Source organism: Leuciscus leuciscus, assembly GCF_965113295.1.
Source record: "Leuciscus leuciscus genome assembly, chromosome: 13".
Classification (NCBI taxonomy): domain Eukaryota; kingdom Metazoa; phylum Chordata; class Actinopteri; order Cypriniformes; family Leuciscidae; genus Leuciscus; species Leuciscus leuciscus.
In genome coordinates this window covers 12,956,309-12,970,870 of record NC_138737.1, presented here as the reverse complement: position 1 = coordinate 12,970,870, position 14,562 = coordinate 12,956,309, and the positions used below count along the sequence as shown (strand labels likewise).

General features: G+C 35.3%; 2 protein-coding genes across 9 annotated transcripts in view; one reads left to right on the top strand and one right to left on the bottom strand.

Annotated features, from left to right (window-relative positions):
- Window positions 1-65: 65 nt before the first annotated feature.
- dffb (DNA fragmentation factor, beta polypeptide (caspase-activated DNase)) lies at window positions 66-3,053 on the bottom strand. Its single transcript, XM_082188204.1, has 7 exons — window positions 2,891-3,053; window positions 2,622-2,748; window positions 2,332-2,517; window positions 1,916-1,995; window positions 1,602-1,775; window positions 1,374-1,474; window positions 66-693 (listed from the first exon to the last, which is right to left on the bottom strand). Exons 1-7 carry the CDS (start codon window positions 3,008-3,010, stop codon window positions 483-485), a joined length of 999 nt encoding a protein of 332 aa, XP_082044330.1. The 5' UTR covers window positions 3,011-3,053; the 3' UTR covers window positions 66-482.
- Window positions 3,054-3,386: 333 nt separating this feature from the next.
- Window positions 3,387-14,562, top strand: part of LOC309512560 (tumor necrosis factor receptor superfamily member 5-like) — a 34,014-nt gene continuing 22,838 nt past the window's right edge. For 2 of the 8 annotated variants that reach the window (XR_014211078.1, XM_082188220.1), the window contains exons 1-4: window positions 5,889-6,300; window positions 6,423-6,548; window positions 6,645-6,800; window positions 7,289-7,376. Coding sequence is in view for 5 of the 8 variants with exons in the window: in XM_082188220.1 (XP_082044346.1) it covers window positions 6,288-6,300; window positions 6,423-6,548; window positions 6,645-6,800; window positions 7,289-7,376 (383 nt within the window). In the remaining 3 variants the exon portion in view is untranslated. The other 6 variants (XM_082188221.1, XM_082188217.1, XM_082188218.1 and 3 more) reach the window with 6 other exon arrangements.

Below are 14,562 nucleotides of genomic sequence, written 5' to 3'. Positions count from 1 at the left end.
TTTTGATGATAAATCACTGGCTTCTGGCAGAAAGCAGGAACAGGAAAGAAAGATAAACCCAAGACTATTTTCAAATACTTTTATTTAAATAAACCAGTAAAAATGCAAATGTACAAATATAAAATCAGTCACTTTTATAAAAACCCTGAAGAAGTTCATTATTTACATAATTTAAACAAATGTTGCTTTGGTACAAACATTTGTCTGGAACTAAAAGTTGTTACAATTAGAAATTCTGAAGCACAATATAAGTCAAGTCAAGTTTATTTGTATAGCGCTTTTCACAATACAGATTGTATCAAAGCAGCTTCACAGTATTAAATTAAAATAATACAACAAAGTTTGTTTCAAGAGGAATTTATTGATTGATCAAATTAAATTAAATATCCCCAAAAATAATATAACCCAACAATAATATGATAAATGGCTCTGAGCAGCTCACACTATGCTGCATATTTCATAAGAGGATTATGGATGTCCTTTCATTTCACAGTCTTCCTGACCCGCTTGTAGATTTTTCGGGAGTCACAGCTGAGCTCATGGGCCCCTTTCTTATGGCAGACAATGTGAACCAGCTTGAGATTCTCTCTTGTGAACAACAGTTTGTAGAAATAATCCACGTTTATATCTCCGCTCTTACTACCTTTCAGTGCCTCAGCGAGTGCAGGGATCACAGTCCTCTTCTTTTCTATCCTGAAATATACATCAGCTTTTCTCATTTAACTGGATTTCAGAATAATTCATATTATTAAGTTACCTTTACCAGAGGACTTAAATACTGAAAATGTATATCAGTAGAGAACATTAAGATTCAAGTGTCTTATGTTCACCAAGACTGCATTTATTTGAACAAAAATACAGTAAAATAGTAATATTGTGAAATATTTACTGTGATAACCATTTAAAAGTTGTTGTAAGATTGAAAATAATAATAATACTTTTATTCAGCAAAGATGCATCAAACTGATCAAAAGTGACAGTAAAGACATTTATAATGTTACAAATGATTTTTATTTCAAATAAATGTTCATTTAACTTTCTATTCATCAAAAAAAAATCCTGAAAAATGTACCAGGAGTAAATCTGAAGGATCAATGTGACACTGAAGACTGGAGTAATGGCTTCTGAAAATTCAGCTTTACCATCAAAGGAATACATAACATTTTAAAATATATAACAATAGAAAACAGTTATTTTAAACAGTAATAATATTTCACAATATTACTATTTTCACAGTATTTTTGATCAAATAAATGCATCATTGTTGAGCATAAGAGACTTCTTTCAAATACATTAAATAATCTTAATCATTCCAAACTTTTGACCGGCAGTGTGATTGTTATAAACATTGACATTTAAGATGCACTACTCACACGTGGTCCAGATTCCAGGTGCTGAAGAGGATTCTGCTCTCGCGGTTCCCATACGGGTTTATTGAGTGGAGAGATGTGCAGTTGTTCTCATCAAAGGCACCCTGTTAGAGTAAAAATCTTTTATATTTTACATTTAAATGAAAGATCTTTTATATTATTAGATTTCATTATTTTCCTTTGATGGACTGAACTGAATGAGACTCATTAGAAATGAGTAAACTACAGCACCTGGCAGGAGAACCAGCCCTCTTCAGTGCAGAGCCTGAGGACGTCCTTCTCCGATCTGTCAAAATAGGTGCCGTTGTATCGTGCAGCCTTCAGTTTCTCTGTCAAGATCTCCACCACCTTTTTATACTCACTTTTTGTCTTGGCATTTGGAATAGTCTGGGTATATCCATCAACCTATAGACAGTGAAGAATATATCTCATTCAGAATGATGGCAGGTCTCTTTTACTGCATGAAATAAATGATACACTCCACTACATATAATATATTTCATTTCAAAAACATTTAAAGCAGAACTGAATGCAGTTTTTCACACCTCTTTCAAATATCCTCGGACTCTGCTCTCGCAGTTATACTTCATGTAAGCAGACTTGGTTTTAAACCGGGCATCAATACCTGATATATAGACATAAGAAAACTGAGCCAATGCTTACAAATACAACACATTTCAATACATTATAATTTTGTGCAACCTGGACATGTTCTTTTTGAGTTAAATCCAATAATATAGCCTCATAAATATGTAAATGCCACGTTAAAATAACACAGAATCAAGATACAATATACAAAAAGGTTAGGTTAAGTACCCCAAAAACGTCAAAACATTCATGATTAAAACAACAAAATGAAAACATTTTTGAAAGAAATGAACAGGATCTGTATGAATAGCATAAACGTTGCCTCAGAAGAGTCAGTTACAGTAAAGAGTAAATGTCTGCTTATGTTCTTTACCTTCAAACCATTCCTTATCTTGTTCTCTGCTCTCCACCTCTGAGTTGTCCCTCAGGTTCCTCAGAAGGTCTCCCAGGATTCTGCGCCGTTTGGGAGACTGTTCGTCTGACAGAAGGTCTTTTGCTGCACTGATCAGAAGGTCTGTGTGTCTGTCAAAGCCCAGGACTTGGTTTATTTCATGAACAACTGTAGAAAGTGAAAAGCCAAAGCAATATGATTCGTGTCCTATTTTATTACAATATTATTTTCTAGCAATGTTTTCCAGTTTCATTCCGACTTCATAAACTCACGCCCATTCCAGCTCTGTCCCTCAGGCAGGAGAACAAGTTCTGTGTTATCTGGAAGATTTTGAAAATATTCTTCGGTAACTACAGTTCCATCCTCGTACAAGCAAACCTGTATTCCGGAGCTGGATACCTGTGCATAAAATATGAACTATGAATGCTTGACGCATTGTCATTACTGTACAATGCGTTTGGAGCATTTAATGCTCCAAACGCATTGTACAGTAATGTCACTCTCTCCTTAATAAACCACATGGAAACACATTTTATTATACCTTTAGTACATGACATCCTTTTTTAATCAGCTCCTTAAGGTTAAAAGCCGCAATTCCGTATTTTTGGGACTGGTTGGCACTTCTGATCTTAACCAGCTTGGGTTTTGTTAATTTGTGCATGTTTTGTCTTCCGCAATGATAAAGTTTCTTTTTCGCCGTAAGTCTGCATGGGCGATCAAAAGACCGACATGACGCGCGCTGCCATCTTGTGGATGCAAATAAAAATAACACGGACACGTTTAAACCATGGTTTAAAACAACATAAATGGTTTAAAATAAAAAAGCAGATTAGTATTAAAAAAAAAAAATTTGAAAGATATTTTGAACCTACAAATACACTTCCAGATACATAGGGCCTCACAGAGGCCCGAAGCGTAGAGGACAGAAAGGACGGAAGAATGCCCATATATGGGAAACAACGTTGACACCAGAAGCCTCCTTGACTGAGACTGAAAGTTGATGTCACATGATTTAGTTCCTCTGGAAAAAAAACAAGAAATTGCATAGGAACAATGTAGCCCAGTTCCTTATACGACTGCTTTTTGATTGTTGGTTGTTGCATTTTTGATTTTGATGTTGTGTGCATCCCTGGGGAGAAATCAGCTATCTTCCACCTCAGTTTATTAACTGAGATTCTTTTTGCTTATATTGCTCTGCTGTATTATCTTAACTTGAAAACCTCGAATGAGAACAAGTTATTTTTTTACATCTATTGCTTGAACTGCTTACAAGGTAAATAGCCTGTCATTTTCCACTCATACAGGACTGCCCTGTTGAGATTGGATAAGCTGAAGCATTATATCCTGTAACCTTTTGATGATTTGCTACAAATATTAATCATTGTGTAACCAGTATTTTTATCTTTTGTTTAAATACATTTTTATTTTATAAAGACAAACACTGTAAAGTTTTACTTCAGATTACAAAGACAGTTCTATAAGTAATAGCCAGAGCATTATATTATATCTTGCAAGACCAAGGACAACGAAGGATCCAGGAAAGATTCTGCTGAAGGGTAAGCATGAATTAGATTTTTGGGTGTACTAGTATCAGCAGCCTACAGGTACTTAATTGGAACCAAGTAAATACCAAAATTTTACAAATGATACTAATCTGTCTTAAGATATAAGCCTAGTTCAAATCGTTATGCTTAGGCTAGCCGCTATACGTGTAGGCTACTGTTTGTCTAACTCATCATATCATGGCTGCCAGCAGCCATATCCCCCTGTAGCCCACCGAAGCAAAGCAGGGTTGTGCCTGGTCAGTACCTGGATAGGAGACCTCCTGGGAAAACCAGGTTGCTGCTGGAAGAGGTGTTAGTGAGGGCAGCAGGGGGTGCTCACCCTGTGGTCTGTGTGGGTCCTAACGCCCCAGTGTCTGTCACTGTCAAAGAGCACCGTCCTTCGGATGAGACTTTAAACCGAGGTCCTGACTCTCTGTGGTCACAAAAAAACATTGGTGGTGGTTGAGGAGACACTCCTCAACCACCACAAATCTCGATTCTAACGATCACTTCAAAAACTAATACTGGCCTAACTAACATTTGGTTCAAACATTAAAGACAAGTCAACTGTCATTAATAAAAACATTTTTTTTAAATGGCAAGCATTAGCAATAGCACAAATAAATAGGCCTACACAAGAACAAAGATAGGCTAACGTTACTTGTTAAATAAAAGGTGTTTGTGAAACCGTATTAGCTGAAGTAAATATACAGATAGCCTACTATATAAGTTATTTAGTAAAGAGCAGTGAGTGATTCTCTCTCTTTTTTTATGTTTGATTACATTTTTTGATTAACATTATAAAGTAGGCTAAATGTGGCTGTCACTTTCAAATGCCATCTGGAATGCAGAACTGAAAAAACGCTTCATTTAGTATAGACTCGATCAACCAATATCCGTGAATGCTTTGTGAAAGAAAAAAATATGATAAAACCCGCTGGTAAGTCGTATCGTTTTATAGTATTTTGTTAATGAGGAAACCGCGTAACCTGCAGCTTTTTAATAGCATTACCACAAAAACTGTTGTCCGGATTTTGAAGGGAGTTGACAAATATCAACAGGCCTATATACAGGTTATATAACTTACTCCCCTTTTCTGTTCGAATCACTGTTATCTTATATATCCACTATGATGCGTGTTATTTCCTTATTTCCCTCACATTTAGAAGTGAAAGTTAAATTTCCTCCTCACAAGTTGTTGCTTGGCTTGTTTTCATTGGCTCAAACATTTTACATGAATAGGATAGAGTAGGCTATATTTTACCGACTTGCATGGTTCATAAATGCTATGAAAACAATATGAAAACACTAAATTCATAAAACACTATATGGGGCATTTTCTTGAATTTTATTTATAGATTGGATTATTTTATACCCTTGTCTCAGATTTAGACTTTTATGAAAATACATTCTAATAAAATATGAATAATTACCTGGTTATTTATTCCATTTCAGTATTTATCCACAAAAATATTTAAAATGTTGGCCTAATTTTCGTGATTATCATTTCCATAGAATGCTATAAAACACAACATGTATTATTTGGTAGAAATGACGCTGGGGTTGAAATGTTTCAGATGTTTCAGAGAAAATTATAAAAACTACAGAATTATTGTGTGATGCATGTCTATTGTTGGACATTGTTACACTTAAGAAAACTTATTTTTTTCCGTTTATTTCCTAAATCTGCTAGCCAAAAGTGCCCTTAGTTGAGGAAACACCCAAATGTATTGGTTTACAATATGCTAATCATTTATTTGCTTTTTCTGCTTCAGTTTGTCTTCCAAAGAATACATGTCTGCAAGAAGCTGTGGAAAGTCTTGAAGAGTCTTGAAATGCTGTCGCCTAGTCACTGAGTTTTGATCTATAATCAACTCCATACTGTTTACTGTTCTGACACGACACATCAGACCATGCAACTAACACCACAGCATTGGAAGCGTCTGAAGTTTGTGCTCAAAACAAAACAATACCCATGACATGTGGGTATTGTAAAACCAATTATCGATTCCAATTATCGATCACAGCAAAAACTAATAGGCTACTGGCCTAACTAACATAAAGTTCAAACATTAAAGACAAGTAAACTGTCAATAATAAGAACAAATAAACAAATTGCAAGCAATAGCACAAATAAATATGAGAACAAAGATACAACGTTTTTTTTTGTGAAAACTATGTATTACTGTATGAAGTAATATACAGATACCTATTAAAGCTACAAGTTATTTAGTCAAGAGCAGCGAGTGATTCTCTTTCTTTTGTTGTTTGATTAATATGTTTGATTAACATTTTTAACGTAGGAAAGGGAAGGTAAAAGATACTTTGAATTTCAAATTGTGTCTCAGCACATGTGCCCGTGCTGAATATGAGATAAATGGAGAATGCTGCCCCATGTGTGCGCCAGGTACAGTATACACTGTTTAGCAGCAGTTCAGTGTGACCCAGGGAACCTATGTCTTTCATTGTAATAATTTATTCTTGCATGAAGTGTCTCCTAAAAAAAAATATTTGTTTAAACATTTGTAGGAAACCATGTTCTTTGGCATTGCACTGTAGATACAAGTACAACTTGTGTTCCATGTTCTGCATTAACTTACATTGATGAACCCAATGGGTTAGATAAATGCTTTCCCTGCTCTGTCTGTGATGCAGGTGAGTGTGCACTGAAAAATAAAGACTTTAAATACAGAAACGTGTTCTAGCATATTACATTTATTTATGTAAGAAAATGTTTTATGTTTTTCACAGAACTAGAACTAAGAATAAAGAGAAGCTGCACACGCACTGCAGAAACTGTCTGTGAGCCGCTGGTGGGATTCTACTGCATTGAGCAAAATAAAGGCAGCTGTACACAAGCTGTGCACCACTCTGAATGTCACCCTGGACAATATATCAGACAAGCAGGTTTTTTTTTTCTTCTTTTGTACATATAGAGGAACAATGGCAATAGAGTGGGAGGACAACTATAGCTTTAAAGTCTCCATTAACCGGAAGTTGCAACTGACTGTTGTGACGTATTTCCAAGTGAAACGGAATATTGAATAGAGACCAGGGTTTTATTTTGGCGCACCTCCTCTCCATCCCTCACTCATAGCAGACTGATGGTTGGAGCTTTAAGGATATTCAACCCAAGCCGTAAAACTGGTGTCATTAGAAAAGAAACGCCATTCCAAAGCGGAAGCAAATGTTCAGATTTTGATAAAAGATGATCATGACAAACAATTTTTTTCTGTGTATTAACCACAAGACTAGTAATGTGCGCTAACAAAATAAATAGGTTTAATTTTGATTTCATGACTTTAAAAAAAGGTTTAATCGGATACAAGAATGATACCAGTAGTTTGTAATGCTAGACTCTTATTAAGTCAGTCATTATTTTATTATGCTTACAGGAACAGCATTTACTGATACTGTATGTGTCAACTGCACGGAAGGCACTTACTCTAACGGCTCTTTTACTACCTGTCAACCACATTCAATGTGAGTGATTACTAGAGGGTTCACAATTGTTAAAAATGTATTACAGGATGACCAGATAATCTAACATTGCTCACATTTACAGATGTGAGAGTGAAGGCCTTAAAGAAAACCAGGAACAATGTCATCTGATGTGGAAAGTGGGAAGTCACTTACAGTTCTTTGTGCTCCTTTGTGCATCTTTAAAACACTTGTCATTTTGTCATTTCAGCTCTAACTGCCTGCTCAACCATTTCATCTGGAGACACGCAATGTGTGATCTGATATTGAAAGAAATTTAATCTTGGTCTCCAGGAATCCAAACGCTCTACCAACGAACCTGAAGATATAAACAACTGAAGAGGAATCTAAAGGGCTTTATATTAATTACCTAAACCATCCATGTTGATGAACTGAACCTCAACCAGCATACAGATGATTTTACTGTGGTTTCCTTCTCTAACTTCTTTCTGGACTCCCTACTCTCAAGTTTAAACCAAAAGAGCTTGACGGCATCACTCGGTGAAGAGAAAACCAATGTGTCTAACAATGCAGTACTTTATCTAATATGTTGAAGAAACCAACTTAGTTTATGAAGTCTGGAGATCTCGCTTGCATACATCCTCTTTTGCACCATGATCAATTTTGGGATCGTTTTATTTATTGCTGCTACTTTGACTTTCAAACTGTGTCTCAGCACATGTGCTCGTGCTGAATATAAGGTTAATGGAGAATGCTGCCCCATGTGTGCGCCAGGTACAGTATACACTGTGTAATGTTTGGTTCTGCCTAAAGAACTGACTGAATCAGTGACAAAGCTTAAAGAATTCTCAGATTTTATCAAGCAAACAAAATGAAGTTACCATATGTTTTAGATTTTTCAGTTAATCATATAGTCCAGCTCTTAGAAAAAGATCATCTCATGTAAACTAAGTATTTTTGTTTTGTTTGTTTGGCTGTAATCAAATGTCTGCTTGTAAAAAGTGGAATTGATTATCACTTGAGAAAGTAAAGTCATCCCTGCTAAAAAATCCAGCTGGACACCAGCATTAAATAGGTTTTTTGCATGCTGGGACCAGCAAGTGATGCTGGTTTGCTGGTCCATGGCATGAGAATCGGGAGTGCTGGTGGACCACTTACACCAGCTCAGTTTTGTTTGAGAACATAGAACTACAAGCTCTAACCAGCCTGGACCAACATAATTCATGCTGTTTTGCTGAGTTTTTCATCAGGAATATGCTTATTTGAGAAGACAATCCTCAATTTATATAAATATTTGAAACTTGTGACACACTGAGGATGTCATTGCATGATATTGACAGAGCTTATTTTACTTCCCATTCCCATATTTTACTTATGAAGGAAACCGTGTTTATTGGGATTGTACTGGAGACACCAGCACCACTTGTGTTCCATGTCCTGCATCAACCTACACTGATGAACCCAACAGACTAATAATATGTTATTCCTGCTCTGTGTGTGATGCAAGTGAGTATGTTCCACAAATTTAATATTTGAAATAAAATAAGTGATTTACCATCAGGAATTCCAAAGTTATGATCCAATAATTCTAAAAAATAACTCTAACAATAGTGTATTTTCAAAGGACCTCGTTTTTTTGAGGTCCCCTCGAAAACGAGATGTCACATCTCAAGGGGTTTTCCTCTTAATGATAATAATAAAAAAGTACACAACAAGCATCGCAGAATTCTTGAATAGAGCTTACAGCCGATTGCTTAAATTTGCGTGCTATTTGAGCAAACCAGATGAGTAAATGATTCAAATAGGCTACCCATTCATAAATACAGTCGTTTTCTTAGTTAAATGAATTAGTATTTTGTACGAATCGGTTGAATTAAAGATTCAACTCACTCATTAAGACAGTGACTTGCCGCCACCTACTGGCGGTTTTAGTTTCATATTTAAAAAGCATATTTAATTTTTTCAATCATTTAATATTTAGAGATTAAAAAGGTTATATTTAAAACAGTAATCTCTTAACATAATTTATGCAATTATAATTGCTATGTCAACCTATTTATGCCACATCTGAGCTGCATTAAACAGTATTATGTGTAAATTCAAAGATGGATTTTGTTGATACCGATTTAATTTGATTGGTAAGAGCCATACAGTGTCTTTTTGCTTGGATTGAATTTATTGATTACATTTAAGAATCTGGATTAAGAGGAAACAGGTATTACAATAAATAAATAAAAATACAGATAATCTCATAAGTGCTTCACATGCAGAAACTGTTGAAAGTATGTTTATTTTTTATTGTTTTATGTATTTTTATTGAAATATTGCATTATTGCCTATATACAAAAGTGTTGCCATATGTGCTCTTGTCTTTTAGGTCAAGGTCTTTACATTCAGAGTAAATGCACTACAATAAGAGACACCATCTGTGAAGTGCTTGATGGATATCACTGCATTGAGAACTCCAATTCACAGTGCCGTCATGCTATAAAACACAGTGTTTGTGAACCAGGACAAGAAACAAAAACACTGGGTATTGTTTCTAAGTGCTTAAAACTGTATTTAAAAACATCCACATTTAAGAGTACAGTATGCTTTTACCCACATTTAAAAAGGTGTATTTTTGAGGTTTCAGTCTGTACATATGCTTACAGGAACAAAGATTTCAGATACAGTTTGTGTGGACTGCACTCTTGGGTTTTATTCTCCATCAGGTCTGAATTGCACCAAATGGACAGAGTAGGTGAAATATTATTTGTATTCCCTGAAGTTTTTGCATTTTTATCTGTTATTAATTATAATATGTTTATTTGATCTCAGTTGTACAGCTAGAAATGAAATACAGACAGAAAATGGCAGCTCTGTAAAAGATATCACATGCACACCGAAAAGACGGGAAAGATATGGTCTCATATTTGCTATGGTTTTAACATCATTAGCATGGTTTTACACCTGCAGATCACAAGTGAGTACATCCAGGATTTATCTGAATTAAAATTTTCACAAAGTGTAGAATGGTTTAATTTATGTGATTGATTTTTTTTGCTGAAACTTGTATAGACAACAATCAATTTATAATGAATTAATTGTGATCACACGATTGAATGGGCGTTATCAGCGGTTATCAGCTGATATATATGGGCCAGAAGGGGGCTCCTCCGCCTACTAGTAGGCACAGAAGGCTGTTATCACCCATCCACATGGTTAATCACCCACAAATGTACAAGAGCAGGACTACTAGAAGGCTCAGAAGGCTGTTATCACCCATCCACATGGTTAATCACCCACAAATATACAAGAGCAGGACTACTAGAAGGCTCAGAAGGATGTTATTATCCATCCACATGGTTGATCACTCACAAATAATCTACTGGACGACGCGGTGACGTTGCGACATTTCCAGCTTGATATCTTCAGATAAGACCATTAAAATGATTAAACTAAGCCTTTAAACTGTAATTAATTAGCCAATAAGAAAAAAAAAATACATACAAATCGTATTGCGTGAGCGTGACATGATTGTTGATGTAATATAAGTAGCCTAGGCATAGCCGTGTATGTTTGTGCATTTCTTTATAATATAGTAAAATGTTAATTGTCTAATACTTTCAAATACTGTTTAATTTCTTATTTGTGCTTTATGTTAAAAAAGAACGTTATATGCATATAGTGAATTAGTTGGGGAAAACTTGCGTCATGTCGTCATTCTGCTTGTATAGAGATCAGTTTAATTTTCACCACAAATATTTTCTTTTCTTTTTGTTATAGGTTGTAAACTTAAAGTAAGGGCTTTAACTCTTTAAATTTAAATAAAACAATTGAAATTGTGATATCATTAATTGTATATTTTGTTTATTATACTTAACATGTTTAATTTAAAAAAATTGTCTTCATGATTTGCCTGGATGTCCAACATCCAACACATCCCATGTGAAACACACTGTAAGAGGTGATAACTTCCTTCATTCCAGGCATTCAGGTGACAAAGTTATAATAAACCTAATTTATGTACATATGTTTGTTTACAGGGAGGAAAAAAATTTCAGTGTCAGTCACCCACCTGCTGGATCTTCATGCCTGAATCCCTGCATGTGTGAATCTCTCCAGCGGTCCGCTTATTATGGGAACGTGACTGCATTGGTGTCTTCTCTCCGTGTGCTGTGACCTTGATGTGGTGGAGAAGCTTGAGCACCTCCAGGAACTTATCCCAGTGGAACCTTTTACCACACCAGGGTAATTCCAGGAGGGCAGACAAACTACAGCAAACTAGTTGCAGCTCTAGAGTAAACATGCATGAACAGCAATATCATTAAAAGACCAGGGAGGTATTCCAGAAAGCAAGGTTAACTTACCCTCACATATACCCTGAACTCTCAGTTGCTTTGCAGGAACCTTGCTTACTCGAGGTATGCTGGTTCCAAAAACGCGTCCAGGAGTAAGTTCTGCCAACTCAGAGTGTGTTCATGGTTAACACCAGACATTCTCAACAGAGCGCTGAATCGACTAATCACCATGAAAACAGACGCTAAGAAAAGTGTGCCATACTACTTTCTGCTTCTTTTGTTAAATGCAGATTTACATTCTTAGTTCATATTGTCACCTATTTGGTCGTTGTGCAATAATTTTACAATCTTTTCGTTTAATAATCTTTAATCACTGTTAATAATATTGTTTGTTTGATGCTAATTATATAATAAAAAGAAAGACTGATTAAACTAAATAACAGTCTGTGCTTTCAAAGATAACATGGGTGTATAAGTTTTATTTTTAGTCGTTTTGCTTCTACAATGCTTGAAAGGTAACATATATTATATCATATCATATATGTATTTTATTATAGAAATACATTATAGCATAGAAAACATCCTGCAGAGCTGGACGAAGTACACAACTTCCTTACTTGAGTGAAAGTACAGATACTACTGGTCAAATATTACTCTGTTACAAGTAAAAGTTGTAAAGACCTATTTTTACTTAAGTAAAAGTACAGAAGTACTTGTTTTTAAAAGTACTTAAGTATCAAAAGTAAAAAGTAAATGTCAATGCATTGTTTTATTATTGTTGCATTGTTGTGTGTAATACTTACAGTACCTTATGCCTCTGAATATATGCCTGCACTTATATCAATATCACATTTATTTCTAGAACACAGTTCAGTAGTGGGATTGAATGTGAGATTGAGTAAGTGCACTCAATAACGTCAACAATGGTTTCGTACACCCAAATGGCTGTTCCCTCAAATATTGCCCTATTTAAAGTTTTTTGGCTTTTAGTATGAATATGTTAGCCTTACTGTTATCTATAAGCTAGTGTGCTCCAAAAAAGTGACAAAATTCACATTTAGAAAACCAAACCCAACGTTGAAAATGAAAATCAGGTTTATGTCAGAATCCAATGTCAGATTGACATTGATCTCCAACATTGGACAGACGTTGTATTGTGGTTGAAAATGAAAATCGGGTTGACGTCAGAAACCAACATCAGTCGGGTTCTGACGTCAACCATACTTTTATTTTCAATCAATATCCAACGTCAATCTGACGTCGGGTTCTGATGTCAATCAGATGCAGGGTTCTGACGTCAACCCGACTTTCATTTTCAACCAAAATGCATCCCCTGCAACCAAAATCATCCACTGACTGATGTTACTTTCTACTCAAGGACCTTGACAAAATTGTAGTGGAGTAAAAAGTACGATATTTGTCTTTCAAATGTAGTGAAGTTAAAGTAAAAAGTTTCCAGAAAAAATAATACTCAAGTAAAGTACAGTACTCAAGTAAATGTACTTTGTTACTGTCCACCTCTGACATCCTGTTGCAAAAATAAATAAAATAAAATGTCTGAATGCAGATCAATGTGTGAGATGAGAAAAATATATAGCTATTTTTAAAATTACCTTGCAATTTTGTATTGTCTTTTGAAAATATTTTATTTTATATGCCTTTTATACATATATGTCTTTGCACTACATCTAATGATCTAAGTTCCTTTCTGTTTTGATCTGAAGTATGTTCCAGTGCGACAAAAATGCAAATAGTCGGAAGAACTTGTGTTGGTATCCAAAACGAAAACTGTTTTTTTGAGTGTTAAGATGTCTTTAAAGAGATCACAAATCACCATCATCATTATCAAAAAAATAAAAAATTGAATGTTAAAAAGTAACTGCCTTAAAGGTATTTTTAGAATGTAGCTACTTACGGTAAACTGAGCAGTCATTTGTCTTTTGACAACATACTGGATCCATTTGAACATTCAATCTGTGTAATTTCAACCTAGGAAACCAGTAATCTCTGAAGAAATGAGATCACTGTGTTGAGAGATTTGAATAAATTAATCATTTGGTATTTACATTAACCTCTTGGCTTCTGTGATTGATATTAATCTAATGTACATTTTATAAGAAACAATGTAGCATACATAGTTGTGAGGTAATAGTTACCTCTGCTGTACAATGATGTGTCCATAACAATGTTTGTAGTGTCCTAATCAAGAGCTAAAAATAAAAAAAGTCATTGTGAATCAGCTCTCTGGTCTTCATCTTCAATAATTTGCTCTATTATGAATTTGAAAACACTTTCTAACATGTTGGCATTGCAAATAATAATAACAAATAGAGTGCTTGGGTTGGAAATTTGTCTATTTTGGGACCTGGGTGTTTCTTAGAGAATGGTATGATGGGGTCGTTTGATGCTGTCTGCACCTGGCTGGTGTCTTGCTGAGATGTTTCAGCATCCGTGTGGCTGCTCGACATGTTACCGCATTTTATTCCGATTAAGCTCGGTACAATCTGGTTGTTGCAGTCCTGTAAACTGGATGAAGAGGATGCACTTAAACTAATAGGTGAGGAGATGTTATGTGAGGATTCACTAGCAGAGCTTCCTAATGGAGCCATGTCTTTACATGGACTTCTTGATAACCATTTCTTCATTGCTTTCTTAACAGGATCTTGATCTATTGGTTGACGTCTCTGAGGCTGGCGGCTCTCCACTGGGCTTCTTCTCGTCCCTTTGTGTGATTCGACAACAGTACATGGATTGGGTTTCTCCTGTGTATGGAGTGAAGAAGTGGCTTCTGCAAGCCCTAAAACAGTCCCACGGGGACAGGCCATACACACCTTCCCTTTTTTTAGGGAGAGGATATTCCCTCCACTTGTTTTGGAGGAGATAGGACTCAGCAATATGTTTTTGTTCATTTTCTGTATCTATAGGTTCCCTACACAAAAACGGAG